The following is a 14,743-nucleotide window of genomic DNA, read 5'->3' on the forward strand; positions in this document are numbered from 1 at the left end:
TGGGTCTGCAGCACTACAGAATTGGTGTCAGCACTAGATTTGCATTTCTGGAAGTTCCTGCTTTATCTGGTCCTCTTTGAAGTGATCTCACTCTGAAGTTGCTGAGTCCTGCTATGAACCTCCAGAAATGCATCTTCCCCAGGCACTGACTGGGGAGGAAGTTTTCCCTCACCTACATGTGTTGAAGCATCATAAATCCGATGGTAATTAAGGATTATAAATCATGGTGCAAAGCCATTGCTCCTGTTCATGATGGTACTTTCGCCCTGCCTTAGTGGCCGAAGGGTTTTTTGCCAGGGGCCACTTTTCTGCTATTCCTGTATGTTTTGTTATGAGACAACTGAACCTTAACACGCTTTGTGTGTCCAGGTCAAGAAAATCACTGTCCCATCTTCTGAGAGACAGGTTGGTGGGCTTGAGGTAAAGCTGCTGCTCTGATCTGTGCTTCTGAACCAGACTTGCTATTGCAATGGCACCGAGCAAAAACTCAACAGCAGCTGCTGGATAACTTTTTTTTTTTTTTTTTGGCTACATGAAGTAGTTTCGTAACTCACAGCCAGAGGACTTTGGCACTGCTGCAGCTTTTGCAGCTTTCAATTTTTGCTTATTTTGGTGCATGGCTGGTTCGAAAAAGCTGCATGACCAATATAACTGTGTATTCGGGGACAAAAGCAATTCTGAAAATTTAACTGTTCCCTGTTCTTTTTATGTTGTCTTTCTTTCTGGTTTCTTTTGTTTTGTTTTGTTTTGTTTTGTTTTGTTTTGTTGTTGTTTTAATGATCATGTTACTCTTGCATTTTATATTTTCTTTTGCTGCCCAGTCTCCCAGCTACTTTCTCCCAAATTCTCACCACTTAGGGGTGTGCAAAGAACCAGTCCCAAAATACCGCACTGACCAGCGGAGGTTGGCTCAGCTGAGGGAGCTTAGAGCCAAGTTTTTCCTCTCCTAAGTACTCTTGGGTTTGACCAGGGCTGACAAACTAAAGGGATGCAGAGTTACTGAACAGCAACATTCCCACAATATTTCCTTTCTTCAGCAGAAGTGCTGAAGCCCTTGCATGGTTCTGTGCACTGATTTACTCATTCTGGGTTTTTATCATTCTTTAAAATCCAGGAACAAAAATGCTAAAACATGGAGCAAAATTCCAGGAGTTTGCACTGCTCCTACTGCCACCCTGCCCGTTCCATGCGTGGGATTTCTAAGATTTACAGTTTTTCACTTGTTCAATAGAATTTTCAAACCAGTTGAAATTTTGATACTCTGGTCAGAACTCTGGGAAAGCGTTTTGTATCTGCTCTGCAGTCTGGCTGTTCCATGGGATTTTCCAAATGCTGGGTTTTAACGGCACTGTCGATTAGGAAGCTGTCAGAGACCACATTTTGTACGTCACCATTCCTGTTTCAAATGCTTCAGAAGTTTTTCTCACCATTCCAATAACAAAACACTCTGGAAGATTTTGGGCATCCACTTTTCTGGGAGGGCAGGCACCAAACACCCATGATCCTGATGCAGATGTTGATGAGCTCTGCAGAGAGAACATGGCTCTGTAGCTCCAGGGCTGGTGGGACCTAGGCCACCAGCGGCTCTGCTCCCCAGGGCAGTTTATTTTATGTTGAGAAGAGCTGCCCTAATGCTTTGCACATCTCCAAGTGTCATTTTGGGCACTTTCCATCTGTCATTTTTGTTCATCTCTCTCTGTCTTTCTTGATCTTCTACCACAAAAGCAGACACGGGAACGGCCTCTGTTAGTACAGGATGAAGACAAACTAAAAGAGCAGGAGATACCTACTGAGACAGCCTTTCCCCGGCCAGCAAGTGAAGCAACTCTTCCAAAGGTTTCTATTGCAATCCCTGAAGAGCAGAAATCACTCAAAAAGTGTCAGCTGTACTTTAGCGTTTTTCCTTCTCCACGTATTCCCTTTATGATGTCCTTTCTCCTGGTTATAGCACTGACTGTTTGGTGGCTGCTCTTTCTCTGAGTGGCAACAGGGTCATGTTGGAACCTCAAGACCAAAGCTCCTGAATTTCTGGGCTGTAGTCTCTGCTGCATCTTCTCTCTCCTGGTTTTTGATCTCCATGGTTGGCTGTCCCTGGGAGGGACCCCCCGTGACTGTTGTGTTAATCCCACTGTATGTCCTTGTGTGGCTGTGATGGGACCTAGCAGGAGTGGTCGTGGATTGCCAGGTCCATTCTGAAGTTTCCTATGGTGCAAAAGCAAATTCTTTGAATTGTGTTCCCAGCTGCTGTGGGAGGGTAGCTGGGTGGAGGAAATCCTGAGAGGAGAGTCTGGTTTCCCAAGCCCCTGAAGACTTCCCATAGGAATTGCTGGAGAATTGCTTTTAAGCTTGTTGTTTTAAATGTGAGATATTCACAAGCTGAAAAACATTTGACGCTGATCTAAAATGTGCTTTACAGGAATCTGCTAAATCACAGAATCCTGGTGTGGTTTGGGGTTGGAAGGGCCCATAAAGATCATCTCGTTCCCCCTCTGCTATGGTCAGGGAACCTTCCCCTGGACCAGGTTGTTCCAAGTCCCTTCCAGCCTGGCTTTGAACAATTCTAGGCATGGGAATCCACAGCCTCTGTGGGCAACAAGAGGTTGACTCTCTAGGAAAAACATTGGAATCAAATCCATAAACACTAAATTTCTAGGAAACTCAGATTGGCATTTAAATAAAAAGTACTGGTTCACACTGCTGCTCTTGGTGATAACGTAGGGACAGGGACTGCTTTTCATTTTCTAGTGGGGGAAGTCTGTGACAAAGTATCCCAGCTTCCCTCTCCACCCCTATTCTCACATCCAAGAAAATACATAGTGTTACAGGAGAAAACTCATTGCAAGGAGATATTTATTGTAAACATAGATTGATATTTTTTTTTTTTAAATCTGAAGGTCTTTGTGCACTTGGGATGTGTTTTATTTAATTTGTGTAGAATTAACTGATGCATGTTTGCTTATGTCACAGAGATGGAGTTAGTTGTTGTTTGAACATTCCCTCTGTTGGCAAGGTGGCTTGGCCACATCAGGACACACTTCTAATGTTAAAGCCCTCGATTGTTTTTGACTTCTTTAACCAAACTGTTGCATGCTGCTCATTGTTTATTGCCTCCAATGTAAGTGTCTGGATGATGCTCCCATTTATCCAAGTTATCCTGCCTGAGCTGTGCAGGCTCCAGCCCAGCTGGACTGAGCAGAGCTGGTTTGTGAACTGGAGGGAAGGTGGGACTTTGTGTCTAAGGGGTTTCTTTTCTGTAAATAGTAACAATGGGGCTGAGCTGAGCCCACCATTTCTTCTTTCAGCACTAATCTGTGTTCTCTGTGTCCGCTGGAGGACCAGGCTGGACACAGTCACTCTGAGAACACCCCCAGTGTCACCAGTGGTGGCAGCTGCTCCAGCAGCATGGAAGAGAAAGGAGCAGGCCTTTATTACATGGACTAAAATGTGTGAATACATATAAATACCTGTATTTATAACCCTTTCTAGATCTGTATCTGTGTGAACAGTATTATTTAGGAAGCTAGCAGATAAACTTGAATAAGGCAAACATGGCATGTGCTGTCTGGTCTGAGGGTCCGTGGGGTATCATAGGCAATTTGAGCCACCTCTTGCTCTTGAGGTCCAATGAGGTTCTAAATGCTGTCTCAGAAACTTAGGTTGCTAGTGAAACCCTTTGTTTTAATCCCACAGGAATCTTTCCACTTCTTCTTGTAACCTGCTCCGATTAGTTCACCAGTTTGTGCCTTTAGGACTTTGTTTTGTGAGGATGCTGATTTTTCATTGGAAAATATTCCTACCTTTTTAATACACTGCCTTTAATACACAGTCTTCCTCCTTTGGCACTGGGAAGTGTAGAAGTCTGAGGGTTGTTGTCCAGGTGTAGTCTTGTGTGAAGGAGGGTGCTGGCAGGCTGCGTCCCTGAATCCTTGGAGCATCCCTAGGAGCTCACTTGGACTCCAGCAGGTCTGGCGTGGAGTTCAGGAAGATGGAGGTGGGCCCTGGAGAGGAGAGGTGGGGGAAGATGCTGGGATGCCATGTGCTGTGCAGAAAATGCAGGGTGGAAGAAGTCAAGGGACACTTGTGGTTGGCATTCCCTGCCTGCATCTCCTTCCCAAAATTAACAGTTGTGATGAAGAACAGGGATTGTCCAACCTGGCGTGAAGAGGGAAGAAACAGGAGTTGTTTGGATCTCTCTGTCCTTTTCTGTCCGTATTTCCTGGAGTTTGAACACAGGTGCTTCCTTCCCAAAGTCCTTGCTCGGGATCACTGCCTGGGATGCTGCAGTGAGCACTAAATGCTGAGTTTACTGCATTTCTGATCCAGTGACAAGAACTTGGAAGCCACACTGGTGGCTTTGGCAAAGCCATGGTTTCTATAGCTATAGTCACCCATTCTCAAAGGACCTGAATTCTAAAACTTTTTGTCCAGACCAGCCTTAGGCCAGAGTGCTCAGGGTGTCTCATCCCAGTGGGATAAGAGATGGGCTCTGTCACCTCTACTCAGTTCTTTAACTCTTTAATTCAAATGGTCTCCTTCTCTCTTTTTTAATCTTGAGATAAGGCTGGCTGTCATCAGCAAAAAACCTTTACACTCTGAGAATGCTCAGGAACATTTTTGGGATTTATATATCAATTATCACTGCAGAGTATAAAGAAATTGAACAAATGCTTTCTGTATCTCTGGCAGTTTAGAGGCCAGTTATCCATATTCATCCAGGTAGATCTAGATCTGATCCCTCCTGACAGAGGAAGCCTGTAACTTAGCAGGAACAGAAACCTCATCTGTCCAACACCCCAGGGATGTGCCCACTGGGCTACAGCCCCTTTCCCAGTTGCTCCTCTGCTTTTTTCCCTGTTTGCTTGTGATGCAAAGGGAGTGACAGTCCATGGCAATCCATGTAAGGCAATCCACTGCATATTCTGTATCCCGTTTGTGCACATTCCATATCTTCTACACCGTGGTGCTGTTGTTTCCCCCTTTTCCCATGATGTCAGCACAGGATGCAGCACCGAGAGGAGGATTCTGTGAGTCCTGCTGTCATCCCTGTGCACAGGGAGAGCTGACTGGCTCTAGTGCTGTTTAAAGGCTGAGATCTCAGTGGATCTATAAAAGAACCAATACATGAACTTCATTCCTATTTTCCTCAGGAACAAACTTGCTGGGAACACCAGCAGCTCCTGGCTGCCTGCCCCAACACTGGCACCCATTGACACAGGGATTCACACACCCTGTTCAGCCTGGCTGGTGCAGTGCCAGGCTAGGAGCGATGGAGAGCTGAGATATCCCTCCTGCAGGGAAGCTGTAAACATCGGCAGCATGTAACCTCATCCAAGGTTGGCATGAGAAATCCTGATTTTTCAATGTGACCTGCTGCAGCAAATGGCATTCTGGTGACTGGCACACTGATGACACAGGCAGGATTAGTCTGCCAGCAGTTTTGCCAAGTGTTTCGTGGTGTGGTCCCTCAGCTCTTTGATGCTCGTGTGTAGGATCCTGTTGGGAGCTGTAGAGGGTTCAGTGATTCCCATCGTGATATCATCAGTTGGCTTCACACTCACTTCCTGAATCTCCTTACCTGGATTCCACATCTTTTGGACACCACCTTAAACACACAGGAGTTTCTTGTGCTTTCTTGATTTAGGAAAAAGTGGAAACCAGTATTCTGAAGCAGCAGATGTGCCAGAGCCAATAGCTTGGAACTCAGATTCAGCTCTGAGGCTGTGCTGGGTGTGGGGCTCTGTGTGTGATGATACTTTGGGTCTTCATTGCTGTAAAACAACATCCCTTTTTCTTTTTCGACTGCTAAAAGGGAGCAGATAAAGGAGGGTGTTGCCTGCGTCTCGTCCCACCTGCCTCACTCACTGAGTGATGGAAGGTGAGCTGAGGTCTCTCTGTGGGCAGCTCAGTCAGGCCAATGTTCAGCTAAGACTGGCTCCCCTCTCTTGTGGTTTGTCCAGTAGCTAGTGATGACTCTAAAGAGTAGGCATTCCATATCTCCCTCCTATTCTGAATTAATCAGTAGAGGTGGATTTCTTCAGCACCAAGGGAAGTAGTTTGTGTTTGGAGGAATGAGGCTTGGCTGTACCAACAGCTCCTGGGAAGGTTATCATAGAATCATGAAATACCCTGAGTTAGAAGGGACCCACAAGGATCATCAAGTCCAGATCCTAATGGTTATGGGCAAAGTCTTTCACTTCACATCAGTGTTAGTAATTTATCACTCTGAGAATTGTTTCACTGGTTTATTGGGTTTTCTTTTTTCCTTGCCATGAGTTGATGGTGCCTGTTCTGACCTATGGAATGAGGGAGGAAGCTTTCTGGATAAATTCAGCCCAAGAAAGCGTTATGGATTCATGCAGAAACTCCTTGGTCTGTACTTATTAGTGGGTGACACTAGAGAACCTGACAGAGGTGATTCCTCTTGCGTCTCTGTTTGCATCTGTTGTGGTTTGTGGGGCTGGAGAGAAAGACAGGCCTTGGTTTGGGCCCCTTTGGGATCTTCTAGCAATGGTAGACAGTCTTGTTAGACTAGTCCTGTGGGGACTAGAAACACTTTCCTTTTTTTACCTAAAATGCTCTTTTGGAACACTTTTTTGGTTTTGTATTTTTTCTCAGATTTTTCTTTGTAAATATGTACATTTATCCATTAATAAATGTTATTGCAAATCGGATTTTTCTTTCCACTGCTTATTAACCAAAAAAGCTATATATGATCTGTATTAATGACTTCTTGGACTAACCTTTAGTATTCCTTTCTCAAAGCAGGAGCCATCAGACTCTGAGTCATTGCTGATGGCATTCAGAGTGTAGGGTCTGTTGGACACTCTTGGGTGTGAGTTGGGTGCTCCTGGGAAGAGGGAGTACACAAGGCTGCAGCTCTAAGATCTCAAACTGACCAGAATAATTCAACTGAGGATTAAATCCAGCTTGGTTTAAGATAGGCTTTGTTTGCAGGAGTCCTCTACCACGTGCTTAATGTCACTCTAGCACCTTCTCCCTCTTTGCTTTGGAGACTGTGTGATAGGAAAAATCAATTGCAGAAAGTTGTTTTGAGAGCAGAAGTGAGGGAGGTCCTGCACAGCTACAAGAACCTCTGTCCCGCCTGGTGTGTTAATCTGGGGACAGAAATGCTCCTTTTGGGTTTTGTAAGTGAAGAAACCACATTCCTAATGAACCACTGTTCCTCAGCTCAGTGATACAACACGAGCTTCTGGTGGACTTTTTCTGGTTGAAGCTCAGGTTGTGTTTTGAGGTTGTGTCAAGAGTCAATTTTAAGTCCAGAGTTTTTCAAGATTACAGGAAGGCAGATCTGGCTGCTCATAATGCCAGTTCCTGAGATGCACGTGGCACCAAGGCAGAGCTGTAACTTCATGTCTTGGTTTGAAAAGAAAGGTGTCTGTTAAGGAAGGCAGGAGTATCCCTTGAAATGAAAAATGTAAACTCCCTCCCTCCAAATTATTATAATTTTAAAATTAAGGGGCTCTCAGGCAAAGTTATGGGAGCAGGAATAACAATTCTTTATTAGAGAAAAAATATATATTAAAAAATAAAGATAAAAATAAAAATGCAGTAATACAAAACAAGACTGCCAGAGTGAGAGCAGCCCTGGCACGCTGTGGGTCAGGCTGGGGGCACAGCCCCATCCCAGGGGGGCTCAGCCCTCCTGCAGTGCCAGCTGTGGCTCTGCTGCAGCAGGATCCTGCACAAGGGGGGAGTTTTCCTCTGCAGCTGCAGGGCTGCTGGAGATGGGCCTGCTCTCCCTCTGGGAATGCAGGGCAGGAGAAAGCTGCTCCTCTGGGAATGCAGGGGGCAAAGGCTGCTGTGCTGCTCCAGGCTCAGATTGTATCCAGGTAGGAATGCTTGGCTCCTGCCCTGGGCGCAGCATCTCCCCATGGGATGATGGAATTGGATCAGCCCTGCAGGGACACTCAGTGGCCATGGACAGCAGAGATCTGCTGGAGGGAGGATGGGCTGTGGGAGAGAGAAAGAAAACTGCCCATGGACAGCAGAGAACTGCCCAGCTCTGACAGGTGGGGATTGAACACAGCCCCACAGCCACATCTTGCAACCTAAGACGCCTCATTTATGGAATGAGGGAAGTGCAATGAGCAGCACAAAATTGATGGCATTTATTAACACTGACTTTATCCCCTCTTTTCACCTGCTCTTGCAATGCCCCTACTTTGTTCTCTGCAGAGGGATTTTGAATAAAGAGCCCTTCATGCGATAGTACTTGTCCCACAAAAGAGATGGGGAGACCAGTGGGGGTGGGCAGAGGAATCATATTTCCCAACAATCTCATTTTGGTAATTTAGGTCTTGATCTTGAGGTTGTTTCATGTTGCCCAGACATTGATGCAATGATTGGAGGTGATTGCTGTGTGTTGTGTAATATATTGGATTCTTGTTCATGACAGAATTTAGTCTTTTGAAGGTTTCCGCACACAGTGTGTTTTCAAGCATTAAAAAATTACTTTAACTTTTGGTCAAAATCTCTTTTATCTGTCTGTCATCTGAGTAGGCTGGTCAGGATGTTGTGACCAGATCAATGGCAGTGAGAAAATCCACTGAAAACCACAAATCCATAGGTAATGTCCATCCTTTTCAATGCCAGAGTGTTTTGAACAGCTTCTGAACATTTTTATCTCAAGGCAAAGCAGTTCAGTAAGGCAGTGGCAGGTACTGTAAAATAAGGATCTCTTGTTTTCTGCTTTATAATACTTTTTACCCAAGTGCTTTGCCAGCTGTGAGATTGAGCATCAGTTGATCTGGGAGCGCTCTCTGGTGAGTGTGGTTTGCTGCAAAACAACATCATCTCCTCGTGCATCCCTAGACAGTCACTCCGAGCCTGCAAGCTTCTGTGGATCCTTGTTTGGGGATAACCTAATAACAGCGTCAACAATTCCATTGCCATGCTGGAAAAGAACAGGACTGGGAAGTATTAACCAGCTGGGATTCCTAGCATTTCATGTGGTGGTTGTAGGCAGTTACTGTGTGCTATAATTTCATGGTTTTAGCAATTTTTATTTAATAGGAACTGGCAGTTGTCATAATTTTAGCACTCCTTAAGTTTTCTGCAGGATAGTAGTCTGATTTCGGATGGGAATAATGGAATATTCAACAGAGAGAGGCAGCAGCATGAAAAAAAACATCCACTCTGACAACACAGGGCAGCTGAGTCATACAGATAGATCCTGATCCAAAACAGCAGAGTCTTGAAAAAATGAAAGCAAACCAATTTATACAAAAGCAATTTTGAGAAAAATAAATCCTTTTGGCCACTGGTGTCAAACATTAAATTAAGCCTGTTATTAATTTATCCCCAGTCTGAATTATTGTGTGTCACTTCATTGCAATGCTTCAGCCGTACCTTCAGAGGCACAAAGATTTGTATTTCAAGGGTGGTGCTTTAGTTGCATTCATGTCTGGGTCAGTTTGTTTCTTCTGGGGCATTGCATCCTGTCCTGGATTTAATTTACTCTGTGTTTGACTGCTTTGTGTTTGATTTAGGCCTCACTGGTTTGAGGCTGTGTCCCTGGAAATGAGTAGTTGGCAGTCCAGGCACCTCTCAGGTTTCCTGGGTCTTAAGGTGAGCTTGGAACTCTGCAAATCTGCGCCCTAAACGTAGGTATGCTTTGGCATTTGCAATTTAAAACAAATCTTGATAAGATCAGAATTTGTAACAGATGCTGAAATTCCTATGGGGGAGTTTTACATAGATAACTTTATTTAGAAACAAATACCTTCCCATTAGTTTATCTTCTTAATAACTGGAATAGGAAGGCAAGGCAAAAAGTGTTTCTGACCAGTTGATCTTATCAGGATTTCATTCTGTCTTTCCAGCTTGCATGTTTGCTGCTGCACTTGGTGCTACTGGCGATGAGAATACGAGCAGCACAGGCTCCATTCCAGCTCTCCCTTCCTTTTTGCATCTGTCATACAAGATGCTTCCAAATGCAAATTATTTTATCTGTCTGTGAAAGGGAACTGGGAGGTTGTTTTGACTGTATACAGATTTTTGCCTTTTAAATACATCAGTGTTGGTGTAGCTGCTTAATCTTCTTTGTTTTATCTGTGATTCTTCTGTTGGCTGAGTAGTGCTCCAGCTCTTACATAAGGAAATCTCACTCCTAAGGCGTGTTCCATTAAACCCCAGAAGATGAGTTGTGTCTTCTCAAGGTCCCATGAATAATTTGCAAGGTTTAGCATCTATAATTAAGGAAAGGTCAGCATATTGGCAGTATATAAATTCAAGTTTTAAACCAACAAGACGTGGCTCTACACAGCTGACAGCCCCATTCACGTTCTGTTTTGTGGAATATTGCAATGTAGAATCATGCATTAGGAAATGAGGGTTGGATCTGGATATGATATCATAGAATATCCTGAATGGGAAGGGACCTGCAGGGATCAACCAGTCCAGCTCCTGGCCCTGCCCAGACCCCCCAACAATCCCACCCTGGGCATCCCTGGAGCTCTGGCAGCCTCGGGGCCGTGCCCATGCCCTGGGCAGCCTGGGCAGTGCCAGCAGCCTCTGGGGGAAGAACCTTGCCCTGATCTCCAGCCTGAGCTGCCCTGGCACAGCTCCAGCCGTGCCCTGGCTGCTGTCCCTGTCCCAGAGCAGGGATGGGAGCTGCCCCTCGGGAGGAAGCTGCAAACTGCCTTGAGGTCTCCAAGTTTCTCCATGTTTGGAGAAAAATGTGGAAGTGGGTTTGATTCAGAAATAGCCTTTCCCTGTGAGCACAGTCTGACCTGCCCATCTTAGTGCTGATTGCTCTCCCTCCATTCGTATTAAATGCATTTTGCTAAGCAATATCCCAACAACTTAAGACAAGCAGAAGAGGCTTGAAATTCTAATAAATAGAAATCTTACAGCTAACCTGTCTGCAACATGAAGCAGAGAACTGGAAAATACCATGAGAAATGGGGGAAGAGTAATTTCTTGAAATTATACTTTAAAAAAGCATCTATTTGTTCCTACATAAAGCAGCTCCTGCTCAAGTCCTACCATTGAGCTATGCCGTGAGAGGAGGTCAGTCAAAGTGAAAGCCTCTGGGGTATAAAAAATAAATCGTACCAAATAACACATGGGCTTCAGGCCTCACATTTTAAGCACAAATTGCAGGTTTTTTTGGTTGCCCAGGGAATCTTGTTAGAAAGTGAGGCAACAGTTTCAAGGAGTTAAAAGCAGAATCGGGATGGTTTTGGTGGGTTTTGTCGCCCATGGAAGTTTTGGATGTGCACAAGTCCCCTCTTGATATACTGATTGATACACTGAAATTATTCCAACCTGAGCAAAAAGTGCTTAGTGGTGGCTCTTCCTCTAGGTGCAGAAAGTTTTCGTATTACTTCCTTAGAATTTAGGAGAGTGGATTATTAATGTAGCAGGAAGGCCATGTCAGTAAATGCACTGGGTACAGTACAGAGGTTTTCCAGTATCCAGCCCCACTGTTGCATGTGTTACTGGAGATATAATATATGATAAGAACCTGATGTTTTACCTTGATGCCTTCTGACCTCCTGTTCTCCTTAACTCCCTGCTCTCTTTCTCTCTCTCTCTCTGGCCCTTTTTGTGTATCCATTTCTTTTTAGAAAATGAGTGACTTTCTCTCCCAAGAGGATGTGGCTGCAATGGCAGAGTGGAGCAGTTTTAACACTGGCTTTGCGTGGGAGGGCTCAAGGCAGTCGGTAGTTTTTAGTGAGACTCCAGTGCCACCCACTTCACAGCCTTCTGCCAGCTGGCATTTTGCTGCTTCCTCCCTAATCAGCGAGGAGGAGGAGAAAGAGGAGGAGGAGCAGGAGGAGGCGGTTCCCAGCCGATCCGCCAGCGAGGAGGACCTGACATGTGGAAAGGGAGTTTGTATGGATGTGGAGAAGGACTCGGAGCTCTCTGAGCTGGAGCTCCCCCTCAGCCCTGCCACACTTCCCCAGCAGCCCTGGGGAGGAGAGGAGGTGGAGGTGGCAGAGGATGGTGAAGACAGCTTTGCCTTTAGAAAGCCACATGGTGAATGTCCCAACCCAGATGCTCCTAACAGGCTGCTGGAGCTCATTCGCTGCTTCCAGGTAGTGAGCCCAGCGCCTGCACCCCATGCCCCGGCTACCTTTGGAGTGGGAACCCAAACACTGCAGCAAGCAGATGCCACAGACCTGCATAGGAGCTGGGTTTGCTTGGCTGGGACTTGTGCTTGGAGCTAATGAGCCGGTGAATCTCCCACAGTCAGTGCAATAATCCCCTCTCAATTTATCTTTCAATTAAAAATGAACCACTGTCAATTTGTCTTTGCATTAAATACTACTCCCTCTCAGTTTATCTTTGCATGAAATATATTTGCCACAGTGCAATGCCTTTTGCTCTTCTTGGATTGAAGCATCCTGTGGCATTCCCATGAAAAGGCAATATTTAGGCTCAAAAATTGTGTAATTTTAGCTCCTTAAGGATTTTGCTGGCCCCAGCTGGACTGGCAGCTGACTCTCAGCACAGCAGAGCAAATTTGAGGTGCTGTCCAGTGTGTCCCTTTGTGCTCCCCACTGTGGGAGGGATTTTTGCCTGCTCCAGTGTTGATGTTGCTTTTGGTTCAATAGATGCCTGTTCCCCCCTAATGATCACAGTGGCATCTGGCAGAAATCAAGCCCTCTGGGGAAGCACTGGCTCTGAACTCACTCTGTCTTCTTCTGGATAATCATCAGGTGTTGGAACAACTGATTTCTCTCCACCCTTATTTTAATTCCTGTTTTATCTGACATTGATTTAATAAAAGTTAAAGATCTGATGAGGATTTTTCACAATGCAGTGTTACTCTTGAGGTCAAGATAAAGTAACAAAGTGTTACTCTTGAGGTCAAGATAAGGCTGTTCAACTGTGATAAAGTCTTTGTGTGCCCAGGGTTGGTGTTAATCCTGACACTGGCATCACCAGATGAGGGTCATCTTCTCCTAGCAACTGGCAATGAGCTTCTGGTAATTAGAAAGTTAAGAATCAGTGGAGACAGCATTTGTGGTGTTTGACACACCCGTTAAACCCTTAATGTCTGGTTTGGGCTGACCAGAGTCCACAGTGTGGGGAAGGGCTGGAGGATTTTGCTGCCTGTCTAATCCTCATGCCTGATCACTGTCCTCGGAGCAGTGTGTTGTTCCAGAGACTTAAACCCAAAGATTTCCAGGCTGATCTTGGTTCCCACAGTACTTTTATCAGATCAGTGTCAGAACACTTGCCAGCAGCCCAGTCAGGATGAGGAGATGGGAACTGGCTGTTTACAAGATGTTTTTAACCCTGTCTCACAGCCCCCACTAGTGAAGACACAGACTGTCACCATCTCTGACGTGTCCAGCGCTGTCAAAAGTGAAATTCCCACAAAGGAAGTCCCTATTGTCCACACAGAGACAAAGACCATCACCTACGAAGCTGCACAGGTAAGGTGTGTTCTGATAAGTTTCCTAGGGCTTAATTAAATCCAAGTAAAACGTTTTGTTTCTGAATCCTTAGGATGAGACAGCAGCTCCTGCCTGCCTCTGCACGTCTGGGTGCAGCACGGGCATTAACTGATGCTGTGGACACTATTTCCAGGTGCATCTGGTATTTTTAGAGGAGCAGTGGTTTTGCTATCCCTGAAGAGTAATTATTTTTTCAAGATATGCTTGCAAACAGAATTTATCTTCAGCCACTGGTGGTTTCAGGATGTGGCTCTCTCTGTACAAAGTTAACCTGAGTTGGCCTTTTTTCTGCAATAAATGCCTTGTCTTGTTTTCCCAGATCACCCAAAGAGGCTGTTTATGTCTCTTCAGAACTTGGTTTATAAATTATTTGGTCATCCTTAGGTTTCAAGACTGAAATGGTTGTTAAACACCAAATGTTTTGTATAAAATACAACCTCAGTGGGTATGTGGTGACTGGAAAGTAAAAATTTTACTTTAGCAATATTACGAAGCAGAGGATATGCGGGTATGGATTCATTGCTGAGGTTAAAATTAATCCTCAGTCTAAAACAGGTTCTAATCACAGAATGGCAGGATGGTTTGGTATGGAAAGAGCCTAAGAGTTCACCTAGTTCTTGCCCCCTGCTGTGGGCAGGGACACCTTCCACTATCCCAGACTGCTCCAAGCCCTGTCCAACCTTGGACACTTCCAGGGATCCACAGCTTCTCTGGACAACGTATGCCAGGGCCTGCCCACCCTTCCAGGGAACAATTCCTTCCCAAGATCCCATCCATCCCTCCCCTCTGGCAGTGAGGAGCCATTCCCTGTGTCCTGTCCCTCCATCCCTTGTCCCCAGTCCCTCTCCATCTCTTCTGGAGCCTCTTTAGGCCCTGAAAGGTCTATAATGTCTCCCAAAGCCTTCTCTTCTCCAGGCTGAACACCCCCATCCCTCCCAGCCTTTCTTCATGTATTTGAAATTTTGGAGCCTGTGTCAGCTTGGCTTTACCATCACTGTGGTTGTCATCAGCAGCCTGTGCTCTCCTGCTGCAGTGAAGTGACAGTGAGATGTTGTTATGGATGCAGGAATCTCATGATTGTATAATTTGGGATTCCTAAGGAATGCTGTGGATGCTCAGCATCCTCCCAACTGCAGCACCAGAGAGATCAGACGATGGTGGTGAGCATTGCCCTGGCTTTCAGCAAGTGTGTAGGTGAATGGAGGAGTTTTGCTCTAACTGGGAAATGGAAAGGAAAAGAGATCTCCAGGACTGGGATCAGTCAGCCGTGTGTGCACAGGATGTGATGTGCCATGAGATCTCTTCCACACTGT

General features: G+C 45.5%; 1 protein-coding gene across 14 annotated transcripts in view; it reads left to right on the forward strand.

The window, feature by feature from the left end:
• Positions 1-14,743, forward strand: part of EPB41 (erythrocyte membrane protein band 4.1) — a 75,918-nt gene that overhangs the window by 53,975 nt on the left and 7,200 nt on the right. For 9 of the 14 annotated variants that reach the window (XM_084222458.1, XM_084222452.1, XM_084222459.1 and 6 more), the window contains 2 exons: positions 370-420; positions 13,281-13,409. In XM_084222458.1, coding sequence (XP_084078584.1) covers positions 370-420; positions 13,281-13,409 — 180 coding nt within the window. Of the gene's footprint in view, positions 1-369; positions 421-3,302; positions 3,438-13,280; positions 13,410-14,743 lie in introns of those variants that run through there. The other 5 variants (XM_084222461.1, XM_084222462.1, XM_084222456.1 and 2 more) reach the window with 3 other exon arrangements.

This window comes from Fringilla coelebs (genome assembly GCF_963513975.1).
Source record: "Fringilla coelebs genome assembly, chromosome: 28".
NCBI lineage: Eukaryota > Metazoa > Chordata > Aves > Passeriformes > Fringillidae > Fringilla > Fringilla coelebs.